The sequence below is a fragment of the Mastigoproctus giganteus genome, chromosome 12 (assembly GCF_048544385.1).
Source record: "Mastigoproctus giganteus isolate SK-2022 chromosome 12, ASM4854438v1, whole genome shotgun sequence".
NCBI classification, from domain to species: domain Eukaryota; kingdom Metazoa; phylum Arthropoda; class Arachnida; order Uropygi; family Thelyphonidae; genus Mastigoproctus; species Mastigoproctus giganteus.
In genome coordinates, this window is record NC_143586.1 from 56149785 (window position 1) to 56173938 (window position 24154).

Below are 24154 nucleotides of genomic sequence, written 5' to 3' on the forward strand. Positions count from 1 at the left end.
ATCCTCTCCTGGAATGGAAAAGATCTCTCTAATCCTGTAGATATAGCTAATGCTTTAGCCAATACTTTTGCAGAAATCTCAGCAACGTCAGCCTATACTACCTCTTTCCAAAGAATTAAAATCACTAAAGAAAAGCATGCTATTCATTTTCAAACTGCCCGTCCTCTCCCATATAACAAACCTCTGCAATATTCTGAACTTTTACATGTCATTAGAACAGCTCGCAATGGTGCTGCTGGACCAGATGGAATTTATTATGTCATGCTACAACATCTTGATGACAAAGCTCTGCGTTGCCTCCTGGTCTTTTACAATCGCATATTTTTAGAAAATGTTTATCCAGCATCTTGGCATCACTCTACAATTTTGGCATTCCTGAAGCCTGGAAAAGATCCATCAAACCCAAATAGCTATAGACCCATATCTCTCTCAAGCTGCCTCAGTAAAATCCTTGAGAAAATTATCCACAGAAGACTCGTCTGGATCATTGAGTCGGAACATCTAATGAGCCATTGTCAATATGGCTTTCGCCAAAACAGATCATGCTTAGATCTTATGGTCAAGGCCGAATTTGCCATCCGTAATGCTTTTGTCAAACATGAACATCTAGTAATGGTTTCAATAGACATAGAGAAGGCTTTTGATACCACCTGGCGGTATGGTATACTTAGTGATCTTTACCTTCTCGGACTACGAGGCAATCTTCCTATATTCATTCAGAACTTTCTACATACAAGAACATTTCAAGTTCGATATCAACATGCCCTTTCCCCAACTTTCATCCAGGAAGAAGGTGTTCCACAGGGATCAGTACTGAGTGCCACACTTTTTGCCCTGAGAATAGATTGTATTACTAAGCAGCTTCCAAATACAGTTGAGACTTACCTTTATGCAGATGACCTTTCCATCTCTTGTCATTCTCAAAACATGAGGTCTATTGAAAGACAGCTTCAGATATCACTTAATAAAATTCAACAATGGGCGAGCCTCAACGGCTATCGGCTCTCACAACAGAAAACAGTTGCCATCCATTTCTGTAGACAACGCAAACTTCATCCAGATCCTGAACTTCAAATTTCTAACATCTTTGTCCCGGTCACCAGCAACATCCGATTTCTAGGATTAACCCTTGACAATAAGTTAAATTTCCTAGATCATATTAAAAATGTACGGACTTCATGTCTAAAAAAGTTAAACATACTCAGAGCTTTATCTGCCCAAACATGGGGTGCAGATCGTACCACACTTCTTCGGTTATACAGGGCATTAATCAGATCTCGTCTCGATTACGGTGCTCCAATCTATGATTCTGCCAGAAAGAGTGCATTACGCTGGCTTGATCCCATTCAGCACAGTGCTTTGAGAATTGCAACTGGTGCATTCAGAACGTCGCCAGCACATAGTCTCTACATTGATGCTCATGAGCCCCCACTAACTTTACGCAGGAAAACACTGTTACTCAAATATGCTGTCAAGATACAAAGCTGTGCTTCTCATCCCATTCGGTCATACCTTTTTAACCCACCGTTAGAAACCCTATACAGAAACAAACCTAGCATAGTAAAACCAGCTGGTCTTCGCCTTCTTGAACTTGTGCAAGTTTGGAATATTTCCATCCATTCCGTAAAGCAGGTAGCAACTTATACTCAACCTCCATGGACTCCTCCTCCTCTTCCATTCTGTGACACTTACCTCTGTCAATGGAGAAAGAATTCCTTGCAAGCAGCAAATATCAACCAAATTCACGCAGTTCACATTGAAAGATATTCTGATTTCTCTCCAATTTATACAGATGGCTCTAAATCTAATTCAAATGTTGGAGCAGCTGCAGTGTTTCCAAATACAATTGTATCAGCTTCCCTTCCGTCAGAATTTAGTATATTTTCTGCTGAATTATACGCAATAAAACTAGCTTTAGAAAATCTTCATTTTAACTCTTCCTTAAAATCTGTCATTTACACTGATTCCCTCAGCTCAATCATGTCGTTATGTAATTCCTCAGATAAAGTTCACCCTGTTCTAGATGAAATCAGAAGCTTATTACTGCAAATTAAAGAACCCAATCAACAGGTCACTTTTTGCTGGATTCCAGCACATTCCGGTATTTTAGGAAATGAACTGGCCGATAAAGCTGCAAAAAATGCAACTACCTTAGATGTAACTAACATCCCTGTTCCAGCATCAGATTATGCACTAACCATTCATGCTGCTTGCCTATCACAATGGACAGCCCTGTGGCACTCCCAGACTAATAATAAACTCTTTCAGTTTAAACAAGACCCGAAAATTTGGCGCTCCAGTGTCCGTACATCGAGACGAGAAGAAGTAGTCCTCTCAAGGGCAAGAATAGGACATACACATCTGACCCACCTTCATTTACTGAGAGGAGATGATCCACCACAATGTACACATTGTTCTAACAATTTGACTGTAAAACATATTCTTATTGGCTGCCCCTATTATAAACAAGCGAGAACTTCATCCTTGATCTCACTGGTTAATCTACATAAACCAATTACTCTTGAAAACCTGATTGGTGATAAGGCAAATATTTCTGAATTTTTTGACTTTCTCAGGCAAACTGGGCTTTTCAATTATTTCTGATTTTCTTTTGATTTAGAGAAAACTCATGTCTTAATATAATAAGTGAATAGGCACATTATAGCCTTAGCAGCTGATGTGCCATTAAACCTCCAGAGCAACAACAACAACCAGCATAGAGGCTGTTGCAATTCGCCTTTCAGTGGGATTCTTATTAACTGTATGCTCTATTTATTTGCCACCTGGGACTGACATCTCCCAGGCAGACCTTGATGATCTTCTAACGCAGTTGCCTCCCCCTTTCTTACTTCTCGGGGATATGAATGGACATAACACCCTGTGGGGTAGTGCTAACATCAACGGAAGGGGACGAGTCATAGAGCGCATGCTCAATGACAATGACCTTTCCCTTCTAAATACTGGAACAAACACCTTTTTCCACATGCCTACCCGTACCTTTTCTGCCATTGATCTCTCTATCTGCTCCCCTTCTCTGCTCCCTTCACTCACTTGGGAAGTGGAGGAGAACCCATACGGAAGTGATCACTTCCCTGTGATAACCTTGTTACACAGTGGGAGACCATGTCTTCCCTTCAGGTTACCACGGTGGAAGTTTGATCAGGCTGACTGGACTGCCTTCCAACATCAGGCAAATTGTGATCTTAGTACAGTCAGTCAAGAGCCTATCAATGATGCAGTTAAGTACATCACAGAAAATATTGTCCAAGCAGCTGCGAATACTGTTCCAAAAACATCTGCCCGGTTTCCACCATTTCCCAAACCCTGGTGGAATTCACAATGCACAGCAGCAAAAAAGGCTCAAAACAAAGCGTGGGGGATATTCCGCCGATATCCTACCACGACCAACCTTATAGCCTTTAAACGTGCACGAGCCAAAGCACGCTACATCCGTCGTCAGAGTCAAAAGGAATCGTGGATCCGTTTTACATCATCTATTAACCAGTCTACCAACTCTAAGGTAGTCTGGGATAAAATCCGGAAAATGAAGGGAAAATACACAGCGCACCCCTCATCGGTCCTTGAATATAATGGATGTACTATTGCAGACTTTACTGCAATAGCGAATGCTCTTGGGGAAACTTTTTCTAAAATCTCCGCAACATCATCTTACTCCCCAGAGTTTCTGGTCCTAAAGCGCAACGCTGAACAGCAGGCCCTTAAATTCACATCGAAGGGATCCCACCCATACAATGGGCCATTTAATATCCATGAGCTGAAAACAGCACTCGCCCGTACCAAGGCTACCGCTGTTGGACCAGATAACATCCATTATGAAATGATCAAACATCTTTCACCAGAATCCATGGACCGTCTGCTCCTCCTGTACAACAGAATCTTCCTCGAGGAGCACTTTCCGGAAACCTGGCGCAAGGCAACTATTCTTGCTTTTGCTAAGCCAGGAAAGGATCCTAAATATCCAAAAAACTATCGTCCTATTGCTCTGACCAGCTGTCTGTGCAAAATATTGGAGAGAATGGTCAATGCTCGGCTCCTATGGTATTTAGAGTCGAATGACCTTCTCTCCCGCTTTCAGTGCGGCTTCCGAAGAAATAGGTCCACATTGGACCACTTAGTTAGACTGGAAACATCTATCCGAGATGCTTTCCTAAAAAGAGAACATTTGGTGTCGGTGTTCTTTGACATGGAAAAAGCGTACGACACAACTTGGAGATTTGGTATTTTAAGAGACCTATACAATCTCGGTCTGAGAGGCCACCTTCCCATTTTTATTAAAAATTTTTTATCCTGCCGTTATTTCCAAGTTCGTGTAGGATCCTCCCTTTCGCGGCCTTTTTGCCAAGAGGAGGGGGTACCACAAGGATCTGTCTTAAGTGTTACGCTTTTTGCCATTAAAATAAATTCTATTTCAGAACAACTTCCTCCAACTGTAAACAGTGCACTCTATGTCGATGACTTCAGCATATTCTCTCAATCATGCAATATGAGGGTTATTGAGAGACAACTGCAACAAGCTATTGACCGTGTTAACATCTGGGCCACGGCCAGTGGTTTCAGGTTCTCACCGGAGAAGACCGTTTGCGTCCATTTTTGTCGCAAACGTAACCTCCACCCTGAGCCTGAATTACGACTTGGACAAAGCACCATCCCAGTCGTATCAGAGGCAAAATTCCTGGGACTCATTTTTGACAAAAAGTTGACATTTGTTCAACACATTCGTCAGCTACGTACGAAGTGTACGAGAGGGCTTAACATCCTCCGCTCTCTCTCTTCTACCTCTTGGGGTGCAGACCGATGCACTCTACTACGTCTGTACCGTGCACTTGTACGCTCAAAATTAGATTATGGGTCTCAGGTGTATGCATCTGCCAGAAATAGCGCCGTTCGTTGGCTAGACCCCATCCATCACCAAGCCATTCGAATCGCTACTGGTGCATTCCGAACATCACCTGTCCAAAGTCTGTATGTCGAAGCAAATGAACCATCGTTGTCGCTTCGACGAATGCAGTTGTCTCTACAATATGCCTTCAAGCTGAAGTCCCTGCCGGACCATCCCACGTGGACATCCGTTTTCGAGCCACGATGGGAAAATCTTTATAACACACGGCGGACCACCAATCGCCCATTCGGCATTCGTGTTCAAGAGCTACTCAATGAGCTTAACATCTCGGTAGACAAGGTCGCTCGATCACCAAAGGAGCCCCTTCCACCCTGGCATGCACAAACACCAGCATGTGACTTCTCGCTCAAACTTGCGACGAAGTCTAATACTCCGCCTTCTGTCTACCTTCAGCTCTATTCACAACACCGTGCAGAACATTCTGACTTCTTGCCAGTTTACACAGACGGCTCGAAGTCAGAATCGTATGTGGGATCTGCTGCTGTCTTTCCAAATAATACCGTATCAGAGCAGATACCCCTTGACTGCAGTATTTACACTGCAGAGCTGCATGCCATAGAGTTAGCTCTAGATCACATAAGAAAACACCGTTACCAACGGAGTATTATATATGCCGACTCAATGAGTGCACTACAGGCTTTATCAGCGATGTCACACACTAATCATTCAACCCTGTCCCGAATCCAGCAGATAATATACAGCCTCTTTGTAAGTGGATTCGATATCCGATTCTGCTGGATTCCCAGTCACATCGGGATTAGAGGAAATGATTTGGCTGACACTGCAGCCAAATCGGCAGCCCTGACGGATAATCTTGACCTGTTAGTCCCCTATACAGACTACAGGCAAGTGATCCGTAGTAACCTACAATCTCAGTGGCAAGATTCGTGGCATCGACTGATTACTACAAACAAACTATGTCGAATTAAGCCTATGATCCATCCATGGCGGTCCAGCTTACGCAGGGATCGCAAAGAGGAAGTTGTTCTTGCTCGGCTCCGCATAGGACACTGTCATCTAACACACGCCTTTTTGCTGAGGGCTGATGACCCTCCTATATGCGAGCAGTGCGACACCATTTTATCCATCAAACATATTTTATGTGACTGTACCAATTTTAGAAATGCTCGTTATACCGCTTTTAACCATCTGACTGAGCCGTATACACTCAGTCAGATTTTATCCGACAATGACCATGTGTCTGCTATTTTTAGTTTCCTAAAAACAGTAAACCTTTTTACTCGTATTTAAAAAAAAAAAAAAAAAAAAAAAAAAAAATCTTATTATTCTAAGGTTTACTATTGTTACTCGTTTACAGATATTTGTCTTTTACAGTTTATACTTGTTTTTATACTCTGACTTAGTGACCTAATTCATTAGGTCACTGAATGTTTTACTAATTTTGCTGACAACGTTTTGGCGCATTATAGCCTAAGTTGCTGATGCGCCAATAAAACTCAACTAACTAACTAACTAACTAACTTTTATCTAGCGTTACATGTCTAAATTTAATAACATCAAAATTTTGCCCGACCTATTTGGCCTTTAACACATCTCTTTAGTGTTCAACCCTAACCAGCGATTTCCTAACAGCAATCCCATTAAGCATTAATGTCAAATGCATAAAATTTTTTTTTTTTTTTTTTTTTTTTTTTTTAAATAGGCCCTAGCCACTGAAATCCCAGGAAACTAGGTGGCAGGACCTGTCGGAGCAAATTGTTGTGATACTGGATGCACCCGGCTAGCCTCCACGTGGCAGGGTATGGGCAACGTCGGGCCCCACTAGGGGCCTGGAGGCCCATTAGCCGGATAAACAATGGGCACAACATATCACACTGCACAGACACGACCCACACACTTTCAAGTCTCTGGCTTGACAGTGTACTGTCCTCGATACAGTGAAACACACGCGGAGATGGGAGAAATCCCAGGTGCCGTCTGACACGAACATACCTTATACCTTATACCTTATGGTCCTTAAATTTTGCACACCAGTGTAAGTAGAAGCTCGTTGAACTGTAAATATTTCAGTTAATAACGGTAAAATAAAAAAAAGTAAATGCAAACAGTATGGTTGGTGTCTTCAGTACAAGAGTGAAATTTACAAAGAACTAGTTGACAAGTTGATTAATGGAGAAATGGGATGCAGAAGTCAATCAAACACTGTTGCTTCCACTATCTTTTACCATGGATCTTTGCAACAACGAGTGATAGGCAGGTCTAGCTCCTCCCACTTCTTCACAGTGATTGGCTGTTAATGACCACGTTTTGGGTTAGAGTGAATGGCATATTGCTGTCTATTCCTGTGCGAAATTTCGTTTCCCGATTTAAAACCAGCGAAAAAGGAAAACAATAATCCCGATTAAAATCGGGAAGCAATTTTTCTCCCTTTGCCGCTGGTTTAAAATCTGGAAGCGATTTTCCTCCCAGGATTAGATCTTCCAATCACTGCGAGGCAGTGGGCGGAGCTAGACCTGCCTATCACACTGTCGCAAAGATTCATGGGTAAGAACCTTGTATTGAAGCCTAATCGTATCGTAATTATCTCAATCAAAAAAAACATCATTTAATTCCACTTGTAAAATGAATCTTATTCGGCCTCACTTAGAGAACCATCAACTATTGAAAAGAATATTAAAAAATACACTAAAAGGAACAATTTGTACTAATATTTACCGTTAATCTTGAAAAACAAACCAAACCAGAACGTCTCGTATTATAACAATAAACCAAATGTAGTCGCGTAGTACACTAGCGCCACCTCACCAATGTTGCCGAATGCTGAATATTATTTATTGACATATATCGTATTATTTCTACCCTGAATGTTAATTAAAGAAAAATCTTTGAAACATTTACACCACAATTGTTTCATTAAAAAGAATGTATCAAACTTTGTGCTGGTAATAAATATTGCAAATATTGCATTTGCAATATTTATTACCAGCACGGTAATAAATATTGCAAATGGGCCACAAATTCAATTTCGAGAAAAAAAAAAACAACTTTCTGACTCAATACCGCTAGTAATTCTTCGATCTCTCGATTTTATCGTACAGCTTTATAAGAGCTATGTGATCCATCTTGATTATAAAACGCTACTGGAAGAGCGTAACCACCCCAAAGATTAATCGTTCGAAACGGATACTACGTCAGGAGTTAATTATTCACGTTAAGTAAACAGCTGGTGACAAATGGTTTCGCGAATGCACTTCGACAATGACCTGTATAAGACACACATACGCGGAAGAAGACAGAAAAATCTGCAGGGAGAAGATTCAGAATGGGACCACATGCTGAAACCCGTCAAAGGGTAGCGATGTCGGCAAATATAAACGGACACGCGTTACAAGCATTTAGTGGATGTAGAAGGGATGGAGATTGTAGAAAGTGCTATTTATAGAGTTGGAGTACGACTTATAATAATAAATTGTTGAGCTGGTTTTTAATGTTGGGTTAAAGAGTTGGAAAATTAGTCCACGATTTGTCACTGCACTTTAAAACTGTATAGCTTGTCTAGCATTGAAAAATAACTCAGTTATTACCTTCAGCATCTACCGGAACTTGTACAGTCCGAGCAGATATAATCACCACAGTCCCTTTCTCTTCCCGAATCTGAAACCAAAACTTCCATATGATCTCTATGTACAGCAGAACAGAGTGACTCTTCTTGCACTCTTCGTTTATTCTGCAGGCATTGTCCCGATGTCAGTTTATTTAAATACTTTAACATATAAATATTTAAATGCGTTCGTAAGTGCTTAGCAAAATTCAAGATTTAAATTCTTCTCCGAGTAGAATATTATTCTTTCTATCTTTGCAAGCGAAGTTCGGCTTCTTCGATGTCAGGTGAAGGGGGGTAGCGTTTTTATTTCCTTTAACTAAGGACATCGACTGAATGAAAATTATTATTAAAAGTATTCTTTCAAACAGAACGAGGTTAGTATTGACGCGAGCCATGAATATTTACTGGTGTCACTTCTAGGAAACGGCTTCAAGCTTATTTCCTGTCGGTTGATGGAAGGAAACAATCGTAAAGAGATGGGCGATCTTATCTAAATGACAGTGCGGATATTTTATTTCTTTCCTGCTGTTTCTCGACTACTTCCATTCAGAATACGAAAGATAATTCCTCTTTCTTATTTTCTTCTTAAGAAACCCACATTTCGCTTATCGTTCGGGGAATGGAGTTGTTACCCTGTAGTTTGTGTGTCATGTCGCTGTTTCTCTCTCTGAAGGTTATCGTCAGGCTTGCGCAGGATGTAAAATTGAATGCCATCTTTATTTCGAACACCCACAATTAAAGGAAAAGACAGGGGATACGTATGTAGACGCGCATATTTGTTATTTGGACTGTTCGTGAATGAAATGTTTTGCAACCTACTGGGCTCAGTGATCTATAACCGAATACACTAGCGTGCCTGTCGTAATCGGAAATGAATACATAGCATTTCTTCATAGTTCAAATTCTATGTCGCAAATTGATGTGGCTTGTTTGTTTAGTTTTCTTAATAAACGTACGAAAGGGACTTTAAATTTGGGCTACTGTATAAGGACACTTCAAATTCCAAAGAGTAAATGAAACTGTAATCTACTACGGATGCCACTTTTCACACTTCTAGACCATCCGGTTAATTATTTCTGCTCTAATTTTTTCCAGAGAGACACCATTACTAGAGTTCTGTCTGTAAATTGCGTGTATTCCATTGTATGTTTTACTGTTTTCAGGGGCAAACCCCCACTTTTATACTAACAGCTATACGTATCAGATAGTAGGAAATAAATAACAATATTTGTTATTCATATTCCTGAAAAATGACAAAACCTGTTGGCCATAAATCATTAAGAGTTATTAATGACTCTAGATGACACTCATTACTGTATGAAAAGTTGCGACCAGTTAAAACATGTTCTAACCAGTTAAAACATGTTCTGATCAGTTAAGTTGTGTTCTATTATGAGACACAGTACTACGTTCTACGTGCGAAATTAATGATTTGTATTTAATACACAAATTGAAGTAAGTTGTTTCTGCGTTTTTATAACACTGGTCAACACGTAAAATGTTGCGAAATCGAAAATAACCAATCTTGACTAATTTTATGTTGCTGAACACGAAAATCACACTAAAATATGTCGATTGGCTCTTGTTTTCGAGTTACAGTTGGGATCTTATATTAGCTAGTTACTCTACGTTATCAACAACGGCTCTCGGCAAAACGCATGGCAACACCGCAGTTTCAGTATCACCACGCTCTTATCGGAAACTGTCGCCTCGCTCTGCATCAAGTGATAAGTTGTCGCCTCAAATGCGTTTTGAACTCTGTTGCAGTAAAACTCGAATACGGCTAGGTACTGCGTGATTTGTTCAAGTTAACGGTGTGAGGTTCCTACCTTTTGGGCAGTATTTATGTCGTGTAAGATTAATATGCCCTGTAATTGTGGGAATAGTCCGAATGACTTCTGTTACGTATGTGGAGAAGTCACGTTAGCTTCTAGAAAGCTTCCGTTAACTCGAGCCATAAGAAAGGCCTACTTCTTGTAGTTTGAATGTAAAATAGGCGACCAGGACAACAAGTGGGCTCTACACATATGCTGCACTACCTGTTCATCACATTCAACACGTGGGTGAATTGAAAGGGACGTTTTATGCCTTTCGCAATGCCCATGATATGGTGGGATCCAACAAATCACGTCACAGACTGTTACTTCTGTATGGTGCCTCCTCTTAGAAAAGGGATGACAACGAAGAAAAATTGGACAGCGACGTACCCAAATACTGCAATCTTCTCGTGCCTAACAGTGAAGTACTACCTATTCCTGAACCACCCAACCGTTTTTCTGTACACTCTGATGAAGATGAAGACACTGATGAAAATCAACTTGATTTACGCGAAGAATAACAGCAGCCATCTACGTCAAGCGATCCACCATTTTGTACAAACCTTTATCCTTCTGAACCACATAAGGTCACATAAAGTGAGCAGAAAGAAAGGCACTCTGCCGAAACGTTTTAAGAAATGAATGATCAGCAAATTATGAAGAACTTGTTGACCAACTTCTGCAAATGTAAAAAGAACCCGGTTTGTTACGTGAGACTTTAGCATCTTAATTTTTCCCCGAACTTGGGTTATGTCAACAAAATTATAAATCTTTCCCCGTGATGAAGTGGGGAGAGACTTCACCAGTGCATTTTTTTTCACAGAAAACGGTTTGAAGGTAAATTAAGTTCAAATTGACGATTACTGCTGGACCCTTACGAAGAAATCCAGGGTCACAATATACAAGAGGAAATCAGGGTTTAAAACATTCTAAGAATAAAAAAATACCATTTGATTAAAGAGTGTTAAATGATTTGTTAATAAACTAATTTTAAAAAAAACGTTAATTTTCCTAAAATCCAGATTGATTCAGCAAAGTTGGGTAACATATTTTGTTATGAGAAAAAAAAATTAAATTTGTTGGCCAGTGCAATTAATGCTAAACGCCAGCAGTGATCTCAAGCATCTTATAATGTTTTTTTTTTTCATGTTTGGCTTGTTTTTTGCCACGGTTTTAGAACTTCGTTCTATCTTTCCAACTATACACATCAGTGTACAGTATTCTAAAGCTACTTGCCCCAGAGAAAACTATTAAAAACAATACGCACAATAAAAATTTACTGTGTCGCTGCAGTTTGGTTTTTGCTTCGTTCGTCAGTGCATTAAGACATGAAAGGAGACGTCCTACTTTCATGTCTTCTTTGGAGACGATCTACATCACATCAGGGACTCTGTTTGCGTTTGGTACAAAATCAATGTTTACCATTTCTTTGAGGTGTAAATAGAGCTATTCTGGCGTCCCTGTTTCCACTTCTCTTTTTCTTTCTTGTGTGAAGAAAAAATACTGATGCTGATGCTCGAGAGGGTATCCATTACAAAAGAAAGCGGATCAGTATACGAGGACTGTGGGAGGAAGTGATGTTTATATGGTCATTATGCGAAAGATATTAGCACTTTTATCAAGAAGAGTTCTGTATTACTGTCCACCCCAATATAGACATAAAGCTGCTTGTCTATGCACTCCAATTTAGTGCTTTATTCAAGTTTTCTATAAATTTCTTTACGAGTTTTCTGTTGACAACGTGAAAGATGTTTTCCTGTAAAGTTGATATGCTTTGCAGTGAAGTGTCTTGATCAGGGGCTGAACTATAAATGTTTCTTTGATCTCGATGATTCAGAATGTTATCGTGTTTATGATGAAAGAAATTTCTATCTCTATCCATCTACAACTGCTGCATTTATTCCTTTAGTCCGCGGTAGTTTTTCTTAAGCATTTTAAAAGAGTATTTTCTTCTTTTCGAAGCTTTTAACTTTGCCATTGCAGTCCATTCACAACAAAAATTAATAATAATAATAAATCGTATTAAAACACTAGAAAATAAATTTTTTTCATAAAAATGCAACCTTGCAAGTTTACAATAATTATAGCATTATGATACTGATTCAAATAATTATTAATTAAAATTGTAGATGGTCTTATGTATTAAGTGTACTACTGACTTCTTTCTGTAATGAAATCGCGATCTGGAAAAGGTCCAGAAAAATTTCTCCCTCTAGACAGAACTCCAATGAAGTCTCACGCAGTGTAAAAGGAAGGTACTACTAACCACTGTGCTGCCCACGTGGGCTCTCAGGTTATTATTAATTACTCACCGTAAATACAGAACCTGACATCCCAAGCGCCTGCATGGTGCAGCAAATATCTTAACTCTTAACTGGTTCACAGAACAGCCTAAATCGTTTCGATGGAGTGATGAATCTCACTACACCCTATTTCAATCAGAATGACAGTTGTGGGCGTGGTGGGTGGTCGAAGAACGTCTACTGCTGGACCACAATGTGCCAACAATGAATTTCGGAAGAGGTGGGATTATGTTGCGGTGCCATTATACATGGAATGGTGTAAGAACTTTGGTCGTTTGGAAAGGCTCCCGTGTTTGTTTCAACAGGATAATGTACCATACAATACCACCGGTGCTTTTCAAGAATGGTTCATGGACATGAATGTAAGGATGCTGGAACGGCCAGCGCAGAGTTCCCATGTGAACCCTATGGAACACCTATAAGATTCATTGGAAGTCGAATGAGGGACAGACACACACGCCCCACACCGGTATCTCAACTAACCTCTGTTCTGCAAGAGTAATGAAAGGCTATAGGCTGTATGCGATGATTTTAAATTAACTGTGAGATATTTATATACATATATATGTGATACCTTGAAAAACTTTTAGTTATGACGCTACTAATATGTACCAGGCTGATTATTTATGCGTGCCATCGTATGATCATACCAGTTCGAGGCCGTTAGACGCCAGGAGAGCGAACGTATAAGCATGCCTATGACACATTTGCAAGTTCTGACATGTTTTCTGGTAGTTGCAAAGTGGTCTTTAGTTACGTGCTCTAAGTGTGAACCAGGTATGCCATTACTTTCACTTGTGTCACAGTATTCTTAGACATACACTCTTCTGCCAGCTACCAGAAAATCTCTGAACGTTCAGTGGTTGTACGGTGGCGCTGCCATTCAGCGAATTGAATCATCAGCCTCTGAGCATAATATGAGTTAAAAATCGTTAAAAACTGATGACGTTACACTCTTACCATTTCCTTTAAATGCACTTATATTCTATAATTTTTATTCGTAAATATTTAATTTCGTTTATCTTAAAAGCTTCATTCTACTCAACAAAGTAGAAAATTTATCATGGTTTTGATCGTGGTTTTGAAATTCATATTCCATTCTTGTTGTGAAAGAACTGTTGTACATGGGACTGATAGATATAGATTACAGTCGGATTGCAAACATTTGAAAATTTTGAATGAATTTCTGTAGCATAGAATAAAGGAATTGAGAGGTTTTGTGCGTGTATGATGATGCTGTCTGCCTATTTGGATGGTTTTTACCTCGATTCAGCACCGCCCATGGAGAGAAACATGTTTTTCAGCTAATACGGAAGAAGTACACCGACCTCTGGTATATTCAACATTTTTGCTAGAATGGTACAGTCCCTTTAGCCTTAACAAGTAAACAGACTCGGATTCGTATACTCGCGTGTGTTGCTCAAAGATTTTGAGCAGAGAACTAGAAATTTTATGGCTGAAACGTCTTAGGCACACTTTAATAAATGTTCCGCCCTGTTCACACAGACGAAATATGTAGGTAGTGGGAAGACGCATTAGCGCTTTATCCAATTTCGACTTTCTGAGTTTACAGCATCGTAATTTTGTTAGGGATGAAAAAGCAAAAATCTCTCCAGATAATCTTATAGAAACTATCCGTCAGTAACGAGTGCAAAATCCTCTGAAGATCATTTTCCTGAAAGTAGACGAAACTATAATACAATTAAACCATAGTTTCTTTTTCTACTGGAGAAAGAAAGTTAGTTATTACACTGAAATAAGTGTTGTCCATCACTCAGATATTTGGTCCTCTCTAAGAATAACAACTTTGTAAAGTCGGAGGGCATTCACCGCGCAGCTATAAGTAACCGCGTCTGATGCAAGAGGACAGATGATCATTTGATTATAAACTGCACTTAGTCCTACAAAAAAGAAAAAACAATATTTATTCCAGCTGCCAAATCCCAACGATATTTGCAATGCAGCTCTTAAGTTTATTTATCATTCTGATAAAAACTTCGCTAAGGTTTTAACTGGTCCAGCTTTCGTTTTAACCGCGCCAATGTCTGGGCGATAGACGATAACGGACTGCTGACGATTTAATCCGAGTCCCTAATGGAGCAGCCTTAAAAAACTCTTATTAGCAGAACAAACTGTTGTCAACAAGTCAGCAAATTGTGTGGCGTTTAACGTCATTGTGTTCCCCGGTGGAACCTCTTCGATGGAAACTTTCTCCTTAAAGGAACGGTTAATCTGGCGAATAAACGCATTCCGTCAATGCTCCTAATCACCTTCCCAGGAGCAGACTTTAATTAAGATTGCATCGCACCGCGTGACCTTACACGAAAGGTTAATTTCGCATCTCAGTCTGGACGTCACTTCCAAGACAGTCAGGACGATTGTTGGTTAAGAATTAACGAGTGTAGGATAGAGGGAAAATATTAGTGGGTGATGTAACGTACCCTTTCGAGATTAGGGGAGATGGAGAGAAACATTAGTGGGCGATTTCGCTACACAACTCTTTATAACTCAGTGATTCGATTTTCTGGCTTTGGCGACTTGTATGTTAAATTTTATTAGTTTCTGTGACGAGCAATCGTAGTTTTAACCATCCAGTGTCTTCTCCCCACGTCAATGTGCGCACTGCCCACGCGTGTCATTCTGAAAGGATCTTTCTTTTAACGATGCCTGCCATATTGACGTGGCTAGCTCCGTGGCGATAGTACGACCGTGTACACAAGACTGCGGTCCACTTGTTTGTCTTGTATTAAGCGCACGGGGAAAGGAGCGTGTACGGCGGTAATAAAGCCGATTTAGACGCTAGCGATAAGCGTCCCAATGAAGCCATTGATGACGAACCCGCGCTAATTGACGTCCGTAGGAATAATCGCGTAGGGGACATCAATCAAGTTGTTTGACAAGAAAGGCAGTGGGCCAAACATCTCAGATAGCGAAGTTCGCTTCTTATTAAACAATGACAGTCCGCAAGTGGGTGGCAAGATAAACTAGGAGGGGGACAACAGGAACTGGATTTTTGTTATCACTTGCAGAAAAGAGTGCAACTTCTTCAAACGTATTTCTCATTCTTAGAAACGTTGATGAAATCTCTTCGTAGTTCGTAACTCCATAAGAGCCAGAGTGGAGAGCTGTTCGTTAATGGCCTAAAGGATAATTAGTTGACTTTCGAAATTAAAGTCTATATGTTTATTAGATTTCCTGGAATTTCACTAATTTGATCTTCAGTTCGTTTGATCTTCAATTTTCCTTCCCATTATGGCTGTCATTAATCATAAAGTCAACTGGTGAAGAGCTTTACATACGACGTCATCGACACGTGTAGCTGAGGAAGCCTACCCATTGTTCGTACAAAACAGTCCACCTTTCGTTGCCAGAAGCAACTAGTTTTCTAATATAGCATTCTAATCTTGAACAATATCGATATATTGATGATATAAATTTGTGATTTCCATTGAATCTCACTTTTGTTAAATGCCAGTGTTTTGTGAATTTCTAATTGAGGTTGAGTTGATTTTTTCCTGAAATATTGTTTTATTTGCAGACAATCCCTGACGAAAAATGTTGCTTCGGATTATAATCATCGTTCTAGTAGCGTCCCTTAGTGTCTTAGCCACTAATAGTCCACAAACGACCCTAGAATGTCATAGGAGAGAATACACTTATAAGGCAACCAGGACAGATCACAGAGGACGCCATTGTTGGGATTTTTTGCGAGTGATTACCTGCTGGGGAAGATGTGATTCTGGAGAGGTAAAGTTCATTGTCTCGTTACCTTGTGTTTTGATTTCTATCTCTAAAATACTCTCATAAGTACGTATATGTGATTTTAAGATAATCTGTCGAGTTATGTCCTTATAAGACTTTGTCCTGCCAAATTTAGTGGATGTCAGATTGGAGTTTATCTCAACAGATAGATTTCGTTTACCCTTCCAGCCTTACTCTTGCAGACAATTGAACCACAGAACACCATCTATCCACTGTGTAAGTATTTTGCACGCTCTTTTCTCGCAGTGCAGTAATCAAATGAACATCATCTAGAACTCAGTTATGGAGTATATTTATTGGTATGGCCCCAAAGAAAGCGGATAGCTTTGCCAATCGCAGATAAAATTAGGATTTTGCAAGCTGTTGATGATGGCGTGCACCCTAAGAATGGCATCACCAAACAGTTCAGCATTCCTAAGAGTACTCTGTTCGCTATTCTGAAAGATCGGAAAAAGATTGAAAGTTTAGAGAAATCTGCTGCACCGGATATCACGAAAGGCGAAGTATCCGGATCTTGAAAAGGTACTTTTGGAATGGCTAAGGCTGTTGCAAAAAAAAAAACATTCCCGTAGATGGTAATCTTTTAAAAGATAAGGCCGAATCGCTTGCACATCGAATGGACATTGAAGAATTTTTGCTGACATACGACCACAATGACATCTTCAGAGCTGATGAAACTGGACTCTATTTTAAATTTCCACGGGTTAAAATACTTACATCTAAAGGCACGAAATGTAGTGGCGGAATAAAGGCCAAACAACGGATTGCCGTTCTGCTAGCAGCAAACATGTCTGGCACATACAAGCTCCCTCTTTTAATCATTGGGATATCCCAGAAGCCTCAATGATTTAAAGGTTTAAAGATATTACTGACTGTGTATCGAGCAAACCAAAAGGCATGGATGACACCACAAATCTACGAAGAATGGATCAGAGACTTAGATCGCAGGACCAGTGAGAAGAATAAAAACATTTTCTGTTTTTGGATAACTGCACCCCTCATTGTCAAGTAAAAGACCTACGTGCAATCACTGTCGAGTACCTACCACCAAATATGACGTCAATTCTTCAGTCGCTTGATCAAGGTGTAATCCAGTGTTTTAAGAAAAACTACCGAAGAATACTATTAAACAAAATTGTGCTGTCTTGAAAGCAAAATCGACATCCTTCAGGCAACGTGTTTCAGCATGGGATGAAGTTGATGAAAAAGTGATCGCCAACTGCTTCAAACATGCTGGATTTACCGCCTTGGATTTTGGGAAGAACAGTCAGATAATAGGGAAGAAATGTTTGAGTTTTTGCGTCATCACCTAAATTTACAGGAAAATTCAAGCTTCAAAGATTACGCAGAAGTGGATGCAGAGATTGAAAGTCAGGATATGCACGTATGAAGAGGAACTCATTGCAGACGTAATGGAATCTTCTGAAATTTGTAGTGATGAAGATGAGGAACCTACTGTGGTTGAACAAGAAGTTTCAGTGAAGGATGCTCATCAAGGATTAGAATTTTTATTATTAATTTCAACCATTATTTTTAATTTATATTATTTTTTAAATTCTATATTTGAAATTTATGAAATAACTAACTTCTAGTTAACGCTGCTTTAATTTTCAAATATAATTACTAAGGTTGTTTTGAATATAAAGAATGTAATATAAATATTTCTCATATTTATTATACTATATATGGCTGCTCAGGGTACGAACAAATACTCCCACAAACAATCACCGTAGGCTTCTTGTAGTATTAATTATAGGAAGTACATGGGTAGCAGAAATCCCAGATTAACGTAGCAACTGTGTGGTACCACACTCGGGGTAGTGGAGAGTGATGAAGACCTGGAGGTAATTGCGCAGTCAGATGTGAAGTTCTCCGAGCAGTGGAGCTTGACTTTCAGGACGTCTAATGAGTTTTTGTCAATGTTATAAGGGAATTTTGCTAGCAGAGAGAAGAAGGTGATTATTCCCATGTATAAAGCAATGGTCAGGCCACAGACCATTGCCTTATACAAGCAAATTTCAGAATTTGCCACTACTAATACTAATACTAACCATAGACTTGATTTCATTGAGTTTTTATTTGTTTGCTGCAATCATTTGAAACCTAATCCCAAATCTCTTCAGCCTATGTAACTCATATTTGTCTCATACTTATATTCTACAGGTGACAGTCATTGCTTTCTTAGGAGAGCTACTGAGTTTCAACGAACCCTTTTGTGTTTGTCCAATTGAAATGTTTTATTATACCCGAGCTTAGTCTTTCAACGTTCCCTCGGCTTGCTTCACAAACAATCCCTTTTTCAACACTGCCTGTGATCCAGAGATGCATAAATGAATCCATGAGTGAAATTCTGGCAGCAGTAAACCATGAAGATTGTGAGGATTTAGAAAGAAAATCTCTGAAAAGAGATCTGAAACATGTGGATGTACAACTGCAGACCTAACTACAATTGCAAGCATTCTAGGAGAGACATTTCTAGCTCAAGTGTCTTCCGAAACATCGTATCTTTTAGAGTTCGTGACGTTCAAACAAAAATCAGAAAAAAAAACAGCAATTAAAGCTGTCTTCAAACGGCTGCGATACTTACAATCAGCCTTTTACATAATGGGATCTGAAAACGGCACTCTTCCTGTTCAAGGTGACTTCTCTATTAAAGCTTAAGTAAGGCCATCATCCCAACTTCTGTCCACGAAGAACTCTACGTTGCTCACCGAGTATAATACTCTGGCTTCTTTTCTCTCACTGAGTGCTCGAAATCAGGTGCGCCGCGACCCGTGGAAGCGGAAAGGGGGATCCTGGTGGTTGAGGGGCCCAGCCTTAATACACCACTTTGGCCCCTGCTTCGACAAGACGGGCGGTCCCGGACCGGCTCGACTGGGATCAATCGGCGGGTGGTTTTATACTGCTAGGGTCAACTGCGTTCCAATAAGTCTCCCTCCCTTTGGTCCTGGGACGGGATAAAGACTTATTGGTAACGTGGGTATGGTGTTCTAAGCGAACTCGGCGTCCCATTCGTGTACGCAGTACCTGCTAGTTCACGAGTGGGCGTCCCCTCGTTGGGCTCGGTGGTGGGTGAGGTACTTAGGCATCAGACATTTTCTTTTTACTCTTATGAGTAATTTAAATCTTTCAAACCCCTCTGGGGCCTCTACGAGGTCCCTACCTGAAATTGATGATGATAATATAACATCAAAAAAGAAACACCGAACAGAAGCTGCACCACCTCCTGTACCTCGATTCCTTATCATACATTCTACCGGTGAAAAGGATATAGGTAAAATGTCGCCCTTCTTCATTCAGAAGGGTCTTGAAGGGCTGGCAGGGTCCCCGAAGTCGGTAAAACGACTTAGATCGGGTGACCTTTTAGTTGAAACTTCCTCAGTGCGACATTCAGAATCGCTCCTCCAAGCAACATCTCTTGGGGGAATTCCAATTAAGATATCACCACACAGGACATTGAATACATCGCGTGGCGTAATTGCCGAGTGGGATCTCCTTGAAACATCTGAAGAGGAGATATGCACCGAACTGAGAGATCAAGGAGTTACAGCTGTTAAGAGGATATTTATGCGTAAGGAGGGAAAACTAGTTCCAACTAGGGTTCTTATCCTTACATTTAACACACCTAAACCGCCTACTTCCATCAAGGCTGGTTATTTGAACTGTCCTGTAAGGCTGTATATTCCAAACCCGTTGCGATGTTTCAAATGCCAAAAATATGGCCACTCTCAGATGTCATGTCGTGGATCACCTGCTTGTGCCCGCTGTGGAGCAAAAGAACATGACACAAAGGAATGTTCTGCCTTGAAACCAGCATGCTTGAACTGTGGCGGTGAACACCCTGCATATTCAAGAGCATGCCAAAGATGGAAAGACGAAAAACAAATTCAAAAAATCAAGACGGAACAGAACATCCCATATGTGGAAGCGAAGAAACAGGTAACACCAGTAAACAGTGGAAAATCTTATGCACAAGCAGTTTTGAGGAAGGTTTCAATTTCGACGCAAACTGATATTTCAATATCGCCACGTGATTCTTTTGCACCCCAAGCTAGATACTTGTTGACACAAGCACAGCAAGATAAAGCAGTCGCTACTCCCATTTCAATACCACCGAAGGAAGTAGCACCTAAAGGAAAATCACCTCCAACAAAAACCCCGCCTGTTATTAGTGAGGTACAGGAGGAAATGGAGGTAAATGAAGAAGCTGAAAGTGCAGAAGAATCTATTCTGGATCTTCATCCAGAGGAAGAAATGGATATTGGGCGCCCTCAATTTCCCAAAGGCAGAATAAAACCCAAAGCGGGCCAATCAAAACCCGCATCACTTCGGAAGCCAGTCAACGGATCCACTAATTCCAAGTAATAATGGCTAAATTACTGCAATGGAATTGTCGTGGATTGCGACGAAATATGGAGGATGTCAAAATGCTAATGCGCAAATATGAACCTATTTGCTTTTGCTTGCAGGAAACGTACCTAAAGGCAAATGATGACCCCATCTTTCGAAATCTTTCTGTTGTTCGTAAAGACAGAAACAGGGATGGCCCGGCCCATGGAGGAGTCGCAATCCTTGTGGGCAACCATACCCCTTTCTCACAAGTTCAATTGAACACTAATTTAGAAGCAGTAGCCATTCGTTTAGCAATAGGGTCTTTACTTACAATATGTTCTATATATTTGCCTCCTGGTACACACATTTCCCAGGTAGATCTCGACGATCTTATTACGCAATTGCCCTCTCCTTTTTGCCTTCTTGGAGACTTTAATGGACATAGTACCCTGTGGGGTAGTGCAGAAACTAATGAACGAGGTCGTATTGTTGAACGTTTTCTCGACAATAACGGCCTGTCGTTACTAAATATGGGAATAAACACCTATTTCCATATGCCTACCCGTACTTTCTCTGCCATCGATCTTTCCATCTGTTCGCCTTCTCTGCTACCTTTGCTTTCCTGGGAAGTGGAACAGAATCCTTATGGAAGCGACCATTTCCCCGTAATATCTACCATTGTGAATGGACAACCTTGTCATCCATTTAGAGGCCCCGGGTGCCAAGCGAATTCGAGGTCAAGCGATTTTTCTGCGAAAACAGAGTGCTCATCAAAAGCGATTAAAGTTTTTTCTAATTTCCTACGTTTCTATTAGCAGCTTTATTTCTATATCGTTCTACACTTAAAAGCCACAAGTTAGAACAGAGAAAGGAAACTCACCTTTCTTTATTTATCCATATATTTCTATTTCCACTAACGAACTAACACTTTAACCGCTTGGCCTCCTAGCGGCACTGCTCCTGCCTCCCCGTGGCGGGGCCGGAAATCTTGGCAAGCAAGTCCACTTGCCAAGGGCTAAAAGGAGCAAACATGGCAAACACAGACCATCAGCAGGATATTGAGAACGAAAATCCAAAGAGACAAAAGACTGATCGGATGGAGCAACCTTGCCCATCGTTCTTAATTATCCACTCTCTTACTAGTCAGCCCATTAATAAATTGTCTCCGTTTGTCATACAAAAACATCTGGAGGGTATTGCAGGATCTCCCAAGATGGTGAAGAGACTGCAATCAGGAGACTTACTAGTAGAAACCACCAACCACAGACATTCTGAGAAGCTGTTACAACTGACAAGTTTTGCTGGAATTCCAGCTAAAATATCCCCGCACACAACCTTAAATTCATCTAAAGGTGTGATATCCAGTTGGGACTTATTAAACGTTACTGAGGAAGAAATAACCCAAGAGCTGCAGGGACAACACGTAATTGAAGCAAGACGAATAATGATCAAAAAAGATAATGTACTTACACCTACAAGAAACATTATTCTCACCTTCAATACACCCAACTTACCCTCCTCTGTAAAAGCAGGTTATTTACTTTGCCGAATCCGGCCTTACATTCCAAACCCTTTAAGGTGTTACAAATGTCAGAAGTATGGCCACTCACAAACTGTATGCAGAGGAGTTCCTGTCTGCCCTAATTGTGGATCTGCAGATCACATACAAAGTAACTGTACAGCTACAAAAATGACGTGCGCTAACTGCAAAGGTGACCATCCTGCATATTCCAAGACATGCGAAAAGTGGAAAACCGAGAAAAAAATAGTAAAATACAAGGTTGAGAACAAAGTAAGTTACCCAGAAGCGAGAAAATTAGTTGCTCCAACTATAACCAAAAATATGACCTATGCCAATGCTGTGAAAAAATATCAGACCGTCTCCACTCAAACTGATGTAACAGTTCCCACTAACAAATCAATTTCTGATTGGGCTAGAAATGTTCTTTCTAAGCAACAATCCAAGTTCTCTGACCAAGCCAATAATACTCCTCTGACAATACCAGCGGCATCACCTACTCCGGTCATAGATACCACATCTCATAGTTCAAACGCAAATGTAGTAAAAAATTTTCAGGACACAACCATGGACACAGATGGCACATCCATACAGGATGATCCCCCTCTAGAAATCCATGCAGAAGAAGAAATGGACACAGGTCGACCAGTTTTCTCTAAAAAAGATAAAACTAAATTAGAGCGTCATAAGCCAGTAACCTTCAAAAAACAGTCAGATACAGCTCCTTCAATAAAACACAAATAATGCCTTGTATTTTACAATGGAACTGCAGAGGCTTTCGTTGCAACACAGATGATATCCGTGATCTAATTAGCCGATATTCTCCAGTTGCCCTTTGTCTTCAGGAAACTTACCTAACCTCGCAAATTTCTCCTTCAATAAAAAACTATTGTCTTTATCGAAGAGATCGTAACACAGCAAATGCTGCCCATGGTGGTGTAGCAATCCTGATAAACTCAAAGATCCCAACTAAACATATTCCACTTCAAACTGAAATAGAAGCTGTTGCTGTTCATATAACTCTGAATATTTCAATAACAGTTGTTTCAATATACCTACCACCAAACCATGCTTATTGTTTAAAAGATCTTGAAGATCTATTCCTACAGATACCTCCACCTCTCTGTATATTAGGGGATTTTAATGGGCACCACCCCTTATGGGGCGATCCTAAACTAGACACACGTGGTCGACTCGTTGAAAGCTTTCTAGAGTCACAAAACCTCACCTTACTCAATACTGGTACGCACACTCACATACAACTCCCAACTGGACACACCTCAGCAATAGATCTCTCAATTTGTTCTCCAATACTCTTTCCAACCATAGAGTGGTACGTTTTAAATGATCCAATGGGCAGTGACCACCTTCCAATCATATGCAATGTTTTAATGTCACAGACTCCATCAAACAAGCTCCGCAGGAAATGGAAATTCGTTCGCGCAAACTGGGCAAAATTTCGATCATCAATCTCTCTTGACGAGGAAAAAATCCAGCTCCAAAATATTGATAATGTAACAGACTACATCACATCACATCTCCTAAAAGTGGCCAAGGACACAATACCATTATCAAACCCCCCTGATCGCAAGCATTATAATTATTGGTGGAATGATGAGTGCACAAAAGCAAAGAAAGCAAAAATCAAAGCCTGGAATTTATTTCGGCGATGTCCAACCACAACCAATCTCATTAATTATAAGAAGCTAAGAGCAAAAGCACGATTTGTACAAAAGCAAGCTAAGAAAGAATCCTGGACCCGTTTTGCATCGACCTTTAACAGAAACACTGATCCGAAAACTATATGGAAAAAAATTAGACAGTTATCTGGTAAGTTTCCTACTATACCATCTCCAATCCTCTCCTGGAAAGGGCAAGATCTATCCAATTCCTTAGATATTGCTAATGCTTTGGGCAATACTTTTGCTGAAATAT

At 40.3% G+C, this 24154-nt stretch overlaps 1 protein-coding gene across 1 annotated transcript in view; it reads left to right on the top strand.

The window, feature by feature from the left end:
• LOC150077079 (thyrostimulin beta-5 subunit-like) overlaps positions 1-24154 on the top strand; it is a 214829-nt gene that overhangs the window by 176095 nt on the left and 14580 nt on the right. The window contains exon 2 of the mRNA XM_090386774.1: positions 16145-16353. Coding sequence (XP_090242900.1) covers positions 16162-16353 — 192 coding nt within the window. The 5' untranslated portion in view covers positions 16145-16161. The remainder of the gene's footprint in view (positions 1-16144; positions 16354-24154) is intronic.